The following is a 17,632-nucleotide window of genomic DNA, read 5'->3' on the forward strand; positions in this document are numbered from 1 at the left end:
CTAAGCCAATTTTTGAAGTCGCATATCTCAGAAACACTAGAAGCGATTTCGCTAAAATTTGGTATGTGGAGTACTGAAGTTGACAGGCATGTCAACAGCAAAGATCATCTTGTTTCATCAAGGCAGCACAGAGCTACAGAGGTGCAAAAATGCGTTATTGCTCTTCCTGTCAATATACTCGTGGGTGTTGTGTGCCAGCTTCTTGGGCTGCACGACACACTACCGTGTATCTTGATTTAAGCACTGTAAAGCTTGTATTTATACACATGTAACCATGTTACATATCCATGTATTACATGTAAATGGTACTAACTTGACTTATACTACACAAGTACACAAAAAAAATTGGAAATTTCAACTAGAGTAGGGACCATAGCACATCGATAAAAAGTACTGAAACAAGTTGGAGTAGTCCATGATATTAAATCACGGTAAAACAATTAGAAGTGTTATATCTCTACTGTGAGCACAGTAGGGATATAACACTTCTTATTGCTTTACCGTGATACAGTGGATATAACACTTCTTATTGTTTTACCGTGATTTAATATCATGGACTACTCCAACTTGTTTCAGTATTTTTTATCGATGTTCTATGGTCCCTACTCTAGTTGAAAATTTCAATTTTTTTGTGTACTTGTTTGTTAACTTTTTTTGTAAACAATTTATTATGACTGGTGAACCCACACATACCGCATCTAAAAAGGCACCGTGTGCCCATGCGCCCCAGCTATATCAATTTTCGTCTGAAAAGTGAAGCATCCATTACACTTTGTTGTCAGCTAAGTTCAACCTGTTACACAGTATTACGAATTAAGTACTTTCCCGGAAGCACCTCTACAATCTACGCATACCAAAAGAAATGGTGCCATGCCCCAATTTTATTAATTATCGTCTGAAAAGTGAAGTGTCCATTACATTTCGCTGTCGGCTATGTTCAACCCGTTACACAGCAATATGAATCAAGAACTGTTTGAAAAGCACCTCTGCAATCAAAATAGCCACTATGAAAAATACAGACAATTTCCGTTTCGAAGGGAAGCCATCACATGCTTGCCCCAAATCAACACCTTTCCATGCCAGCAAAGATGAATGGGACACAAAGGAGGACACTGGTAAATCCATGAAGGATGCATTGTACATACTGTGGTATGCCAAACAGCACTTGTCGGGCCGAAGCAACATTGAACAGTGAAAAAATCAAGTCCATAGCCTTAACCGTTACTGAATTACGCTTGTCTGAAGGAATCAGTCAGTTACTTACTTACTTACATACTCAGTCAGTCAGTAGAAAATTCGGTTGAATAAAAAAAGTTAAAATTCTGTAGCAACTTGTTGAAAGCGTTTTGGGTTGATCTGAAAGTTTGTTTGGGCTTAGTTTTACCTCACCAATACTGCGTCATCATCGTAAGGGAAAATTGAGGCTGATTTTTGGGTGATATTATTTTGTGGGCCACGCCTACTCCTTTGTGGTGCCTACTGTACAGTTACTATTGTACTGTATGATACACTGTACAATGTGTCACATATGAATACTTCAACACTCAATTGCTAACTTTCACCCTGCATGTACATAGTACTGCATATGTACATGTACGTACATGATAACATATGTAAATACCTGAAAGAGTACTGTCATCATTACAAGCAATCACTTCACAATAATCAGCTGTACTACTAGGTCTAATATCACATTCAACTTCTACATTATAACTCTCTGCTGGGGTATCCCCTTCTAGTAACATTGATGTGGTGCCTTGTACTACAGGGGACACTGTAGAACAGACAGATGTACGTACAGTGTATGTATACAGTACAGTACATACATATGCTGGGAGGTGTAGTTGGGTATTTAGCTTTCCTTCAGATGATTTTTCCCTTACTGGGATAGTAATATGTTAAGCGGCATCATATATAGTACTAGCTTAAGATAACTACATATGCAACCATTTCTCTGTTAAGTCATTAAAGTAGATACAAAATTACATAGCCATGCAGCCAATCTGAAGGTCCTTTACATACAATAAACAATAGCTGTGATATACATGTACAATAAATTACTAAACTGCAATAATATCTAGTAATAAGGAGTGAATGATTTTTAACATCACCATTACTTAACCCATGATACCACTGTGCACATACTTGTATGTACAGTACAGAATGACTATGTATCATCAAATACATTCATATGAAAACATTCATATGACCAGTGATTCACATTTATTACATTATTTCAAGAAAACAGCTATGTATACACTAGCTGTACAATTCTAAAACTAAGTTACAATTAAGTTTCCTCATAGTATATATGTACAAGCTCCAAGCTACTTACATAAATTACAGAATGCATGTTGTGACTTACTAATAGTATCCTGAACTCCCAGACTAGTTCCTCCTGATCCAAAGTCATTGTAAGCTGTTACACTAACAATAACAGAACCATCTACTGGTGGTAGTGTAATAACATGGGGACTAGACATAACAGTATTCCTTCCAGATGTAATGATTATTCCAGAATATGAAACCTCAAAGAGAATAGATAGTAGTACTGCATTAGTGTCATAGGCTAGAGGCTTGTAAATAAAAAAAAACAAAAAAAACTAGTTTACAATTATTTAAACAAACAGAAAAAACATAGATTATGTGTGCACATACAGGTACAGATATTATAATATAATTAGTACATGTACAAATGAAATAGATTCTGCATTACAAAAATAAAAGTACATACAAGGTTTCTCCTACACATGCAACCATTTCTCACGGTAATGTTCAGTAGTCACTGCAAATGGTACAAGAATGTATGTGTGTATATCATTCACCACCAAATGTGTAAAATCTCCACTACATTACAGAGTTTCTCAAATACGATTTCCAGGTTTGGAAGTGATCAAGTCACAGATGGAGGGGTCTCCACTGAAAGTTTGAATATTAAGATGGTCTAAAATTTCCTAGATTTACAATTCCATGGATGACATAAATCATTTTTAATTAAGATTAATGATGGATCCAGCGAGAAAATAGGTATGGGCGTTAGTGCAGATCTAGATTTAAACACACGTCAAACTTCTCCAACTGAAAATGGAAAATTCAATAAAGGTTCTGATCTAATCATTCTTCTTGCCAAGTATTCAGTTATGGACCACTATCGCTGTTCTACTACTAAAATAGTTCTGATTGTTCTATTAGAGGATTTTGATGTCATAAAGATTTTCTTTCTTGTGTTTTCTCTTTATCCACTTCTGAGGATTCAGTTTTCTGTTACCTACGTCTGTCTTTTCCATACTTTAATGCAAGCATAACCCTACTTTATGTAACAACTTCAAAGCGCAATATTTGGTTGCATTTATACTGCATGTATAGAATCACAACTTAACAATACAATGAGAATTTTAATCACTACATAATTGAAGTTATTTCCCCAAAGTATGGTTTTTGTAATAGTTGTATCATGTACCCGAGTGATTTGCCGGATATGTACACCCAAGCTTGAGGGCCATTAGGCCAGAAAGCGTGGGTGTACATATCAGGACAATCACTAGGGCATGTGATACAACTGATTTGTACCATGTACGCTATTATGTGGTGGGCGACTAATCACCCAAGCCAATACAAGGCAACCCGCTGGATTTATTATATAGACAGTCTTGTAAAATTCGATTATGGGTCAGCAGCAAGTAACACTGCAGTTATGTTTGTTAACATAAACGGGAAAATTCTATGAATATTACGGTAACACTCAATTTTGCGATTTAACAAGTGTTTCAATGTTGCTACATCGTTTAACCACTGTTTACAACGTTTCTAAACATCCACAGGGGTAAACTTCACTGTAGAGTGGCTACCTCATTATATACGAAAAGTGGGCATGGTATGTAATCAAACACGCGGACACGCGATTGTAAATTAACCATGACACTAGTTCTCACTTTAAACTTCTGTTCGTCAACTCATAGGGTGGTAAGGGTGTCGAATCGCCTCCGTCTGAGTGCTGTAGAATGCAAAATCGGGTTCATGGTTTTCATCATGTGAGCAATAATAAACTCCCACAATCGAATACTGCCAGGATTCTTATAAAAACAAACAACTTTACCTCAACACATATCAAGGCCATGGTACATTTATGTTAAACCATGGCCAGCCATGGTTTAACTTAAATGTACCATGGAAAGCCAGGGTTTATGAGATATGTACCCTGAAATTTGCCTTTGACGTTAGGTGGTTTCATGGTAAATAGATGTTTAAACAATTATTACTGTATGCACACGAAGCCACACTCTAAGATGAGTGAGTATAGCAGTATGCCACTATAACCTCTAACCTTATTTTTTTGTATTATTAGCATTATTACTGTACTTTGAAGAATACGTATTATCAACCATTGTAAAGTGTACAGTGAAGTTGTCATCTTACCATCACTAGTGTGTAAGTGCCCGATTTGTTTTCCCATGCATTTACTTGACTGCTACATACAGGATCAGTGCAATGTAAGTGGAAATTTTTCACAATTTGGTATTACAGTGTAGGTGATACATGTATACTTACATACAGCATGTATTATTTTGCACAGTGTACTTAATTAAGGAAATATACGTATGTATACAATCAACATGTACTGTACATATAAACATATGTACACATTACAGTGTATAATACAAAGTTTCTCACATTCCAGGCCACAGTACACTCATTGACTAGGTCCACAGGAGCACATGCGACACTAACATTTTGAACCTGATTGGGAGCTGTAACAAAGTACAGTATAATATTGTAAGAGCAAATTTAAGTTGATTCTAATACTAGGTATCAAGTAAATAAAATCCCTATACAGCTAATTAAAATTTAATTAACAATCTATCAAATACATAATAATTATGTGACTGGATTTTGGAAAATCAGCCTTAATGTCACACTTTAAAACCGAAATATTAATTTCATGATAAATGTAAGGCAGTGTGAACTTCTACTCAGCATTTTAGTAGTCAGCACCCTGAACTACAAGAAATTCCGTGAAACATTTTTGCAGGTATGTGACCGGATTCTGGAAAATCAGCCTTAATGTATCACAGGTGAAATACATAGAAATCTACACTTATATGTGTCACCACTAAAGCACTTATGCACCATATACGTAAGCATGTTTACTTACTGTAGTTAATTAACACTTTATTCAATTTATATTATGCATTATGACAATTCATTAATTATCAATCAATATCATTTGTTTCAGTACGGAAGCATAAACAAAACATTGCCTATACCTTCACCAGAGAATTTCTTTAGTTCTTTACATACATAGAAATGTACAGTGTCAAAAGGAATTCAACTATTTGAGACCACACCTCTAAAATTTTTGAGATATGTTGTGGATTAACCTTTTTTTAAATATTTTTATATTTTTGTGGATCACTCATTTTTCACTCAGGTTATCTGTTATTTAGAAATACGTCCCTCATAAATTTGTACATATATGCATTACCAAATTTGGGTGTACAATGATAAATATGAGTAACACATGCCTTTGCATAATCTTTGCCTGCACATTATAGTTTGCTTTGCCATGCTGTACTGTGATGTTATGTACTCTGTGTGTGCGTGTGGGTGTGTGGGTGTGTGTATGTGTGTGTGTGTGTGTGTGTGTGTGTGTGTGTGTGTGTGTGTGTGTGTGTGTGTGTGTGTGTGTGTGTGTGTGTGTGTGTGTGTGTGTGTGTGTGAGTGAGTGAGTGAGTGAGTGTGTGAGTGAGCGAGTGAATCAGTCAGTCTGTCAGTGATTGAGTCAGTAAGTCAGTCAGTGAGTCAGTCGGTCGGTCGGTCGGTCAGTCAGTGATTAAAGTAAGGGAAGGAGGGAGGGAGTGAGTGAGAGAAAGAGAGTGGAAGGGAAGGAACAAGCAAGCGAGCAAGACTGCTAGCTAGTGTGTGAGAGAGTGTGTGGTTAAATTCAGGGAATTGTCCTGATTATTTTGTGCATAAGCTGATTACAACCTTGATCTAACTTGGAAAGTGTAAAACGTCTTCTTTTGTAATGTATCAAGGCTTTATCCAGGGTTGATTATGTTAATTGAAAATTGTCGCTTTAAAAATTAAGTACCTGTAACTAAAAATTTCCGGCCTACGTCATTATCAAATCAGCCAAATTCAAGTATTATTTGATGTTTAAGTGACCACTGTATGGATTAGAGGTTATTCTGAGGTTGAAATATGTTTGCCTATAAGAAATGTTCTATTATTGCTTTAACCCATACAAATTGTATTGGAAATATAGTGTTTTTTTATTAATTAAATCGCCAGGGTAAACAGCACAGATATTCTACTTTTCTAATGTTAAATCAGATAATATTAGGTGGCTAATAACTTTTGAGGTTACCCGGTAGCATCAGTCTATTCACTACAATGCTATGTTACCTTATATTTACATTCCCATATGTCTCCAATACCTCTTGGATTATAGCCTCATGACCATTGAAAGTTGGCAATGGGTATACACAGAGTGCAAATGATACTCATTAATTTTAAAATGAGGTAGGGATACAAGCAATAAAAAGTAGCAAAACAAGAGATGAATGATGGTATTACAGCATAGCTCAGTGGGAAATCCCTACTTTGGCATGGTATAGCAATTATTTTGTGTTCAATGCCAAAGTAGGGATTTTCCCACCAAGCTAAGCTGTAATACATACCATCATTTATCACTTATTTCACTACTTTATATCACTTCGATCCCTACTTCATTAATATACTAGGGTTAATTTTTTTGCTATAGCATACAGCTATATACATGTGACTGTTCTTTAGGATGACTGCTGTATTAGAGTATATCTTGAGTCAGCTTTTCACCTACCAAGGACAAGGACACAATATTCTTTATTTTCACTATGCTAGCATTATAAATACAATTTAATCAATAAGAGAGCTAGGTCATCATGCTTGAGTAACTTGATTAAGAGGTGTGGTCTCTGCACTCAATTGGTATTAATAAACCAAGATCATATAATGGGCGTGGTGCCAAACCTACTGTGAAGATACAAGTATCTACCAGGTGTCAAGTACCTTTTACAGGGTAGATAAAACAGTGGACCCATATACACTTCACAATATTCTATACTTGCACTATAGTAGAGTGGCTAATTAAAAACATTGATGAAATTGTTCACTTTGAGATAAAAACATCAAAATCATTGCCTTAGGGCATGTTTGGAAACTTTAAAACTAGTCATGTTGAATAAGCTTGTTTGATTGATTCTACTTTGCTTGGCAGCACCCTTTTTTACAGCCCCAAGGCTGTTTTTGTTTTAGGATATCACACATTTTTGTCACTAAAACCAAGACAAAAAACTAACGCTTAGTTTATTCTAGCCATGCGCCTTTGCTTATCACAACAGCTTGTTACCGTGAGTATTGCATCATAGCTTGGGATATGAAGTGGCAAAGAGTGTAGTGTGGTACGACAACCTCAAGTAATAGTTGTAACATATCCATGCGGTTTGTATCTGATTTGTAAACACGACACCCGAGGGTCGCAGGCCGGAGGGTGGAGTGTTTACAAATCAGATACAAACCGAATGGGTGTGTTCTAACTGATTTGTGGTAGGGGGCGTGCGCAGATCAAAGGCACCCATTTGTAACGCGGAAGGAGCATGAACGCAAGGCTAATATTGGCCACCGCTGAGCGCTGTATACAAGGAACGATTGTACTCATTAATTACTGTCTTGATGGTTAGTTAATTCATTGTTAGCTAGTTTATTCATTGGTAGCACATTTGGTATGCACCAGCGTGAGGTGCCATCATCAATGCCAATCACTCCAGCCATTGTACAGCTTCCGAATCATTTAGACGGGTGTAAATGAAGTGTCTGATATTCATTGTTCAGTGGTGCAGAGCTATAATAGTCTTGGTTAGTTTAATTTATTGGCGAACGAGCATGTGGTAGATTACCAGGCTCAGCTCAGTGGTTGTACTGCTTCCCATTCATTCAGACAAATGCAGTGTTGTGTGTTCATTCGTTCCAGAGCGATTTACCTCCTTGTCAGTCCTGGACATTATTAGCCTTGTATTGTGACTTCCTGTGTTGGTCTGGTGTTTGGTTTCGTTTGAAGTCTTTGAGCTAATTAGTGGCCAGACTCTGGCCTAAAGGTGGTCCTTAGCCATGCTACAAACCAGTATACAACTGATTTGTAACACTGGCGGCAGCCTTTGATTCACCCACGTATCATACTACAATAGTTATTTAGAGTATGCACCACTAAACCATCAACAGAAGCTGGTTTTGTTTATCACCATTTCCCAGGTGAGAATGTGCCCCAACTTCTTATGTTTGCAAAGTGTTAAACTGGATTATCCCTTGAAACACAAAGACAAAGTAAGTATTTCAGCATTACTTTCAGACCCTTAGCATTATCGTAAACAAACATAGTCACACTTACAGAATATTTTGCACCAATTAGCAAGCTCACTGAATTCACCACACTGATTCACCTAGTGTGACTGCAAACAGATGCTTATGGGAATTGCACTGAGTTCAGCAAACTATAACAACTAGCATTGACTGCAAATCGAGTAAACGCTACGTATTTTAGAAGTGCATGTCTTAAATTAAAGATAGGGTTGTAAAAGACTGCAAATAAGTCAGCAATTAGTGTAGGTGACATTATTATGTTATTAGTGCAGTGATGGAAGAAAATTACCTCACTACTTTGCAGAAAAACAGCAGGTGAGAATCAAGCAAAACTACTCCATATGGTTAATTACATATCAAAGATTGTTGTCCCATGAAGCACAAGAGTGACTGAATCAAAATGTGGGAAATGGCTTAGGGTAGCTCTCGCAAGAGAGGTGGAGCTCGAAGATTTGTATTGAAGAAACTTAACTAGCCAAAGAACGTGTGTTAGTAAATCCAAGGCTGTGGAACAAACATAACAAACACAGTATAAAACATAAGCATCACAGATTTTGGCCTCACGGGGCGGGGCCTCTTGCGCTAACAAGTATGCGAAGGAGGAGGAAAATACAACGTTTTGTGCAAAATGTCATGGGGCATTAATAAAATATGAGAGGGATTTATTTACTTACTAACATGCTTAATGAGATATAATAGCATTACATGTACCAAAGGTTGTGTTGTATCGTGAAGTGGTTATTGCATGAGAATAGATTTAAAGTTTTGGGTGAGCATTCTATTAGAGTTATTGAAGTCATTCATGTGTGTAAATAACACGTGGTAGTCATGCGCTCTACTTTCCTTGGCCATGCGACTCACCCCATGAGTCTTGATGTATACATGTGCTATACACTAGAAAATGTAAGACCACCACTAATAAAACTGAATAGATAAGCTCTCTTCTTACCAAATTTAAAGCTGTACATAGTAACATAGTTTCTTATTGATTTGAAAAATCATAGAAAAGTTGGATTTCTAAAGATTCAGTCACATAGTGGTTTTCCAGGTCCCTTAATTGTGTATATAATTGCTATGCAGGCAACATAATTAAGTAGAAAAATGTTCTCTTAACACCACAAGGGTAAGTAAGAATATATATATACACCATGGCCTTTTTATTTCACGCACACCCCCTGTAACTATAAAATTACATGATTTTATGCAAGTATAACCAACAGTAAAATAGTTGCAGTACAGTAAAATTGTGTATTCACAAGTTACTGTTTGCAAACGTAATGTACTAAAACTACTCACCAGCAAATATTCTCATCACAGGATCTGATGACCCCACAGTGTTATTAGCAGTTATTGATATAGTATAGTTAACAGTGATGATGGGTAAAGTGTAGCTGATATCAAGTGTGGTAACATCACTACCAGTAACATGTGTCACTGGACACACTGTGTTATCACTACAACTTGTAATGATAGTATAGTTTAGTATGGGATCAAAGTTAGCAAATGGTATACCCCAGTTGAGTGTGAAGCTGAATTGTGTAGGTTGTGCTGGGAACTGTGGTGTGGCACTGATAGAAGAAATATCCACCATCACACCAGGAACCATATCAGGGACATCTGAGTAGATAAGAATGCAAAGATGAACAAAAGACATACTTTACAATACGTCTATACAATAATGTAATACAGCAACTGGTGTTCTGTTAACAAACATGCATTTTAATACATTAGTAGAAGAGAAAATCAGGAGTTTTAAGTTCGACAAGTATAAGGAATCTAATCCAAAACAGCCAAGCTGTAAAAAAAAGTGCGGCCCTCAAAAAGGCTATGGTGAAAAAAGATGTGAAATCCAAGGTGGCGGCCAAGAAATGGCTGTGACGGTAGGTTAATGGTAAAAATTTTAATAACGACAATTCAGGTGAATTTTGTGCCAAGACCAAGCGGCACAAAAATTCACCTGAATTGTTGTTATTAAATTTTTTACCATTAACCTACCATCACAGGCATTTCTTGGCTGCCACCTTGGATTTCACATCTTTTTTCACAATAGCCTTTTTGAGGGCCGCACTCTTTTTTTACAGCTTGGCTGTTTTGGATTAGATTTCACTTCTTTTTGTATTTGTATACCCCAAAGCCGGCCTATGGCCAGCTTCGGAGCTTTTTTAACTTACCTTTTTTTCTTTTCCACAGGAAAGAAGAGAAGATGAAGCAGATGAATACTTTAAATATTACTGATTTTATCAATAAATGTACAAATTATATATATTATATATATATATAATACATATATTTATTACAGAACTCTACATGGTGCATGGTTCTTTGCAACTGAACACTCTACAAGGTGAGTCCTTCTAGCTGATCTCTCTACAGGGTGAACTGTTTGTAACTGAACTCTCTACAAGGTAACTTCTTCTAGCTGATGTCTCTACAGGGTCACTAGTTAGTAGCTGAACTCTCTACAAGGTGACTTCTTCTAACTGAATTACGTAGTTTAACTCCCTACAAGGTAACTTCTTCTAGCTGATATCTCTACAGGGTGAATTGTTTGTAGCTTATCTCTGTACAGGTTACTAGTTTCTAGCTGATCTTTTGAATTCTTTTCAGGGTGGCTGCTCTATTAGAGTATCTCGATCTCGCACTTGCTACACCAAGTTTTGATTTCGTGTTATAACTTCGTGGCTTTAAGTCTGATTCTTCTACACCATTGAAGATCCTTTCTAAGATGATTACTCCATCTGTACAGCGAAGTTCAAAGCATTATCCCAAGCAGTTTTTCTGGTGGGCATGGAAAGTAGTCATTTTTTTATTAGTTAATCTCGATTGCATAATTGTTACACACTGTTGGTTTTTTCATTGCATCTTCCTGGTTTTTAGCTCAATTTCTTTCAAACCACAAATGGTTTGAGGTTCAATAGTTAACCTATTCACCCACCGATTTTCAGCTTCTTCCCGTAAGCAGTTTACCCTGTAGGCGTGACAACATATTGGTGTAATTTTTTCGTGAATAATCGCTAATAACTCTTTGCCTGTTTATCATATACCAGCCAAATTTGGTACAGAGATGCACCGTTATAGCCCCCTTCTGTGTGCCACATTTCAAGGCAATCGGATATGGCGTTCGTGTTTTATAGTGGTTTTTGTAAGTGTGCAAAAAGAGGAAGAAAAATAAGAAGAAAAAACTGAAGAAACTAAGCCAATTTGTGAAGTTGCATATCACGGGAACGCTTGAAGCGATTCGCTCAAATTTGGAATGTGGAGTACTGAAGTTGGAGGGAGTGTCCACAGCAAAAATCGTCTTGTTTCATCAAGGCAGCACAGAGCTATGGAGGTGCAAAAATTGCATTTTCGTTCTTCCTGTCAATATACTCACGGGTGTTGTGCGCCAGCTTCTTGGGCAGCACAATACACTACCGTGTGTCTTGATTTTAAGTTCGATTAGGGATTATAGAAAAAGTAGGGAAACAAGGGAGGTCGCATACACTTGTACATTATCTAGTGGATATTTAATTACTGTATAACTGAATCAAGAATTAAATGTCTACTAGTACGTATATATGCAGATGTAGGCAATCTCCCTTGTTTCCCTACTTTTTATTTATGATCCCTAATTGAATTTAAAATTCCTAATTTTCCTCATACGTACTTGTTTGTTTACATTATTATGACTGGTATACTGCACCAAAAGAAAGAATGGCACCTGAGTCAACATTTTTGTCTGAACATGTGCCCAACTATCAATCACCAACTGGAAAGTTAAGTTACATTACACTTATGTTCAGCCAGTGGTGTAGCCAGACCTCCATGGATGGGTGGGCACACTCACCCACATATTTCACCCCATGCATTTAACTAGAACAAACTACGAGTCCAACCTAAGTGAACCCTATACATACATTTGGTTTAAAATTTTCTTCTAGATAAAGATTAGTACATCATTTTTGGACACCAAGTGGAAACTGACTTGACGTATAATATACTTGAAGGGTGAGGTCATGACACACCCCCTGGAGGTGTGGTTGATTAAACATCAAATATACGTTTTGAGAATTTTCCGTGTTACCATTTATCTCAAGGTGCTATCCTTTCTTGCACAGATTCTCCTTCATATCATACAACTTTTCACAGAAGATATTTTACATACAGAACAGTATCCTTGATTTATAACAGTTTCAGTCACATTCACATCATTTTTATAAAAAGAAATTTCAAGCAGCATATAAAAGCTATTGACTTACAATAAAGATCACAAGAATTTCAGTAAAATTTTCTTGAATCTGACAGAAGATATTTATCTAACACAAAACAGCAGTATAGAAGTAATTCCATGAAGTTTGAAAGGTCTTTTTTCCTCATCCATCACACACGTAATTGACAAAATTCATTTTGCATCGATCATGTTTTTGCTTTGCTCCAAAATTTTATTAAGTTGCAATCACGTGATACTACATACCGCATGATGTGCCATGACGTGATGAGTCTTTTGATCTTTATCCCAGTGTAAACGGGGACAAAGTTACAGTAGGTTTTCTAAGTATAAACGAAGAATTTAGTTTTAAAGTGATGTATTAACACCTCGCTACTGTTGACGAAAGAAATCTTTGGTACCATCGCGATCGCCAATCTATAAGGAATAAAATGGTATTTGATTTGTGGAAATAGTGCAAGTGAGTGTCGAGTTATAAGAGTTTGAATGGAATGGTGTAAAATCTAATGCGTAAGTCTTGGGCATTTATGGATGCACGCACCATACTAAAATCCTCCTTCCTCATGTTTGTCAAAAGAAATCTGTGCTGTTACTAAAATCCTCCTTCCTCATGTTCGTCTCTCCCTGCCTAAAATTTGGATTGCGTGATGATGTGTGTAAGATAGAAAGCACCGAAACTATTTGGATCACGTGATCTAATTATTGAGATTATATCAATATCAACTGCAGATTTACAATGAAAATATTGCACTGCCAAGGAAAGCACTACTTGTCTCTTGTACAAAATAACAAAGCAAGTGGGTGCCACTCTCCTAGGGAAATTTGGGTGGGAATGTGCCCACCCAGGCCCACCCTTGGTTACACCACTGTGTTCAGCTAGTTACACAGCACTACAAAAGAGCAGTAGGAGAAGCAATTCTGGAGTCAATCCAGTCATCATGAAAAATACAACGATTTGCACACCTTAACTATCAATTACTGACTCGAAAGTGAAGTGGGCGTTATGCTTTGCTTTCAGCTATGTTCACAGTATTACAAACCAAGAATGGTAAGAGAAGCACCTCTGCAATCAATCCAGTCTCCACAGAAATACATGTTTACAAACATAGGGTAGCCATTGTACTACTGCAAATCAACACCTTGGGCTGCCAGCAAAAAGAAAGGAGGACAAAAGTAAGTCCATGATGTGCACATTGTACATACGTACTGTGGTATGCCAAAATGCATGTGTCAGGCTAAAACAATGTCAAACAGTGAAAAAATCCTTAGCCTTTATCGATTTACGCTTGTCTGAAGGAATTAGTGAGTCAGTAGTCAGCCAAGCAGTAGAAATTCCAATGAGTATTTTAAACCCACAGTAACTGTTTGGAAGCATTTCAGGTCATACTGAAGGCACGTTTGAGCTTGGTTATACCTAACCAATACTGCCAAGGAACCATGAAGGCATTGTGAGGCTGATTTTATGGTGATATTTTTAGCCAGAAAAGCCCAAATTTTCATGATCCTAAAATATACAGTACTACCACACTGTATGCTCAGGGATCATAGCCATAAAAATAATGAAACAAGGGAGACTGCCTACACTTGCAGATATAATAGTGGATATTTAATCCCTAATTCAGTCTATACCCATGACTGAATTAGGGACTAAATGTCCACTAGTATATCGGAAAGTGTAGGCAGTCTCTCTTGTTTCATTACTATCTATGGCTATGATCACTAATCAATCTTTAAAAAATTGTAATTTTCCTTCTACTTGTTTACTTTTTGTAATATAATTATAACTGATGAATCAGCACACACCCCAACTATTAATTACTGGAAAAGTGAAGAAGCCATTATGCTACATTTTCAGCAACATTCAGCCTGAGTTACAAGCAAAGAACATTAGAGAAGCACCTCTGCAATTAATCCAGTCACTACGGAAAATACAGGCAACTTTGTTACAAAAGTAGGGAAGCCATCATGCACTAGCAACTACACCTTGTGCTGTCTGGAAAACGAAATACTGCAGGATACAAAGGAAGATACTGTACAGGTAAGTCCATAATGCAGACATTGTACGTACTGTGGTATGCCTTGTCGGGCTGAAACAGTGACACACTACATTACACATTGTACTCACAGCAAGCAGATGGTTCCCTTCCATTAAAAGTGACATCTACATAAAAGTGGTTCGTAGCATTAGCCATTATGAGACAAGGAATGCATTTACTGTATTGATGAAAGAACTGGCAAACTTGTGTGCCTCAATAAAGTCAATATAATTCGTAGGAACAACAATCAAAATCTCTACAATGAGGCCATTAATCTGCTGCAGAAAAAAAACAAAAAAAAACAAGATCAGGTGGACGAAGGATAACATTCTATCACAAGTGACACTGTTTGTGTCTCAATGTAGATATTCTATGGCAATTGGATGGCCATCATGAGAAGCTAGGTGCACAGTATTGCGCCACCTCTGAAATATTCAAAATTACGTACAATGATCCAGAAATGTACAGGTGTGAATTTAAGGAGTGAGTTGGTTGTTACTACGTATATATCAAGACACACGGTAGTGTGTCGTGCGGCCAAAGAAGCCGGCGCGTAACACCCATGAGTATATTGACAGGAAGAAACAAAACGCAATTTTCGCACCTCCGTAGCTCTGTGCTTCCTTGATGAAACAAGACGATTTTTGCTGTGGACATTCCCTCCAACTGCAGCACTCCACATTCCAAATTTGAGCGAAATCGCTTCGCGCGTTCCCGAGATATGCGACTTCAAAAATTGGCTCAGTTTCTTCGTTTTTTTTTTCTTCTTCTTCTTATTTTTCTTTTTCTTGTCGCACACTTACAAAAACTGCTATAAAACGCGAACGCGTTATCCGATTGCCTTGAAATTTGGCACACAGAAGGGGGATATAAAGGCGCATCTCAGTACCAACTTTGGCTGGAATACGATAAACAGGCAAAGAGTTATGAGCGATTATTCACAAAAAATAACACCAATATGTTGTCACGCCTACAGGGTAAACCGCGTATGGGAAGAAGCTGAAAATCGGTGGGTGAATAGGTTAACTATTGAACCTCAAACCTTTTGTGGTTTGAAAGAAATCGAGCTAAAAACCAGGAAGATACAACGAAAAAACCAACAGTGTGTAACAATTACGCAATCGAGATCAGCTAATAAAAAACGACTGCTTGCCACGCCTACCAGATAAACCGCCTAGGGTAATGCTTTGAAAATCGTTGTACAGATGGAGTAATCATCTTAGAAAGGCTCATCAATGGTGTAGAAGAATCAGACTTAAAGCCACGGAGTTATAACACGAAATCCAACTTGGTGCAGCAAGTGCGAGATCGAGATACTCTAATAGAGCAGTCATCCTAATAGAGCAGTCACCCTGAAGAGAATTCAAGAGATCAGCTAGAAATAAGAAACCTGTATAGAGATCAGCTACACACAAGTCACCCTGTAGAGAGATCAGCTAGAAGAAGTTACCTTGTAGGGAGTTCATGCAACTATGAAAAGAGATAGTTCAGCTAGAAAAAATCACCTTGTAGAGTTCAGCTACAAAGAAACCACCATGTAGAGAGTTGAGCTACAAACAAATCGCCCTGTGGAGAGATCAATAGAAGAAGTTACCTTGCAAAGAGTTCAGCTACAAAGAAACCATCATGTAGAGAGTTCAGCTACAAACAAATCTCCCTGTAGAGAGATTAGCTAGAAGAAGTTACCTTGTAGAGAGTTCAGCTACAAAGAAACCATCATGTAGAGAGTTCAGCTACAAACAAATCTCCCTGTAGAGAGATCAGCTAGAAGAAGTTACCTTGTAGAGAGTTCGGTTTCAAACAAATCACACTGTAGAAAGATCAGCTAGAAGAGGTCACCTTGTAGAGAGTTCAGTTACAAAAAAAACCACCATGTAGAGAGCTCAGCTACAAACTAGTGACCTTGTAGAGACATCAGCTAGAAGAAGGTACCTTGTAGAGAGTTCAGCTACAAAGAAACCATTCTTTAAAGAGCTCAGCTGCAAACAAATCACCTGTAAAGAATTCAGCTACAAATAAATCACCCTGTAGAAAGATGAGCTAGAAAAAGTTACCTTGTAGAGAGTTCAGTTACAAAGAAACCACCATGTAGAGAATTCAGCTACAAACTAGTGACCCTGTAAAGACATCAGCTAGAAGAAGTTACCTTGAGAGAGTTCAGCTACAAAGAAACCATTATTTAAAGAGCTCAGCTGCAAACAAATCACCTATACAGAATTCAGCTACAAACAAATCACCATGTAGAGAGATCAGCTAGAAGAAGTTAACTTGTAGAGAGTTCAGCTACAAAGAAACCATCATTTAGAGAGTTCAGCTTCAAACAAATCACCTGTAGAGAGTTCAGCTACAAACAAATCTCCCTGTAGAGAGATCAGCTAGAAGAAGTTACCTTGTAGATCGTTCAGCTACAAACAAATCACCCTGTAGAGAGATCAGTTAGAAGAAGTTACCTTGTAGAGAGTTCAGCTACAAAGAAACCACCATGTAGAGAGTTCAGCTGCAAAGAAATTACCCTGTATAAAATTCTGCCACGAACAAATTGCCCTGTAGAAAGATCAGTTAGAAGAAGTTACCTTGTAGAGAGTTCAGCTACAAAGAAACCATTCTGTAAAGAGCTCAGCTGCAAACAAATCACCTGTACAGAATTCAGCTACAAACAAATCACCCTGTAGAGAGATCAGCTAGAAGAAATTACTTAGTAGAGAGTTCAGCTACAAAGAAACCATCATTTAGAAAGTTCAGCTTCAAACAAATCACCTGTAGAGAGTTCAGTTACAAACAAATCTCCCTGTAGAGAGATCAGCTAGAAGAAGTTACCTTGTAGAGAGTGAAGCTACAAACAAATCACCCTATTGAAAGATCAGCTAGAAGAAGTCAACTTGTAGAAAGTTCAGTTACAAAGAAACCACCATGTAGAGAGTTCAGCTACAAACTAGCCACCTTGTAGAGACATCAGCTAGAAAAGTTACCTTGTAGAGAGTTCAGCTACAAA

General features: G+C 37.3%; 1 protein-coding gene across 1 annotated transcript in view; it reads right to left on the minus strand.

The window, feature by feature from the left end:
* The window catches only part of LOC136261987 (uncharacterized), a 50,234-nt gene that overhangs the window by 20,264 nt on the left and 12,338 nt on the right, over window positions 1–17,632 (minus strand). The window contains exons 3-6 of the mRNA XM_066056102.1: window positions 9,694–10,014; window positions 4,672–4,748; window positions 2,366–2,576; window positions 1,622–1,774 (exon numbers count right to left, since the gene is read on the minus strand). Coding sequence (XP_065912174.1) covers window positions 1,622–1,774; window positions 2,366–2,576; window positions 4,672–4,748; window positions 9,694–10,014 — 762 coding nt within the window. The remainder of the gene's footprint in view (window positions 1–1,621; window positions 1,775–2,365; window positions 2,577–4,671; window positions 4,749–9,693; window positions 10,015–17,632) is intronic.

Source organism: Dysidea avara, chromosome 1 (assembly GCF_963678975.1).
Source record: "Dysidea avara chromosome 1, odDysAvar1.4, whole genome shotgun sequence".
NCBI lineage: Eukaryota > Metazoa > Porifera > Demospongiae > Dictyoceratida > Dysideidae > Dysidea > Dysidea avara.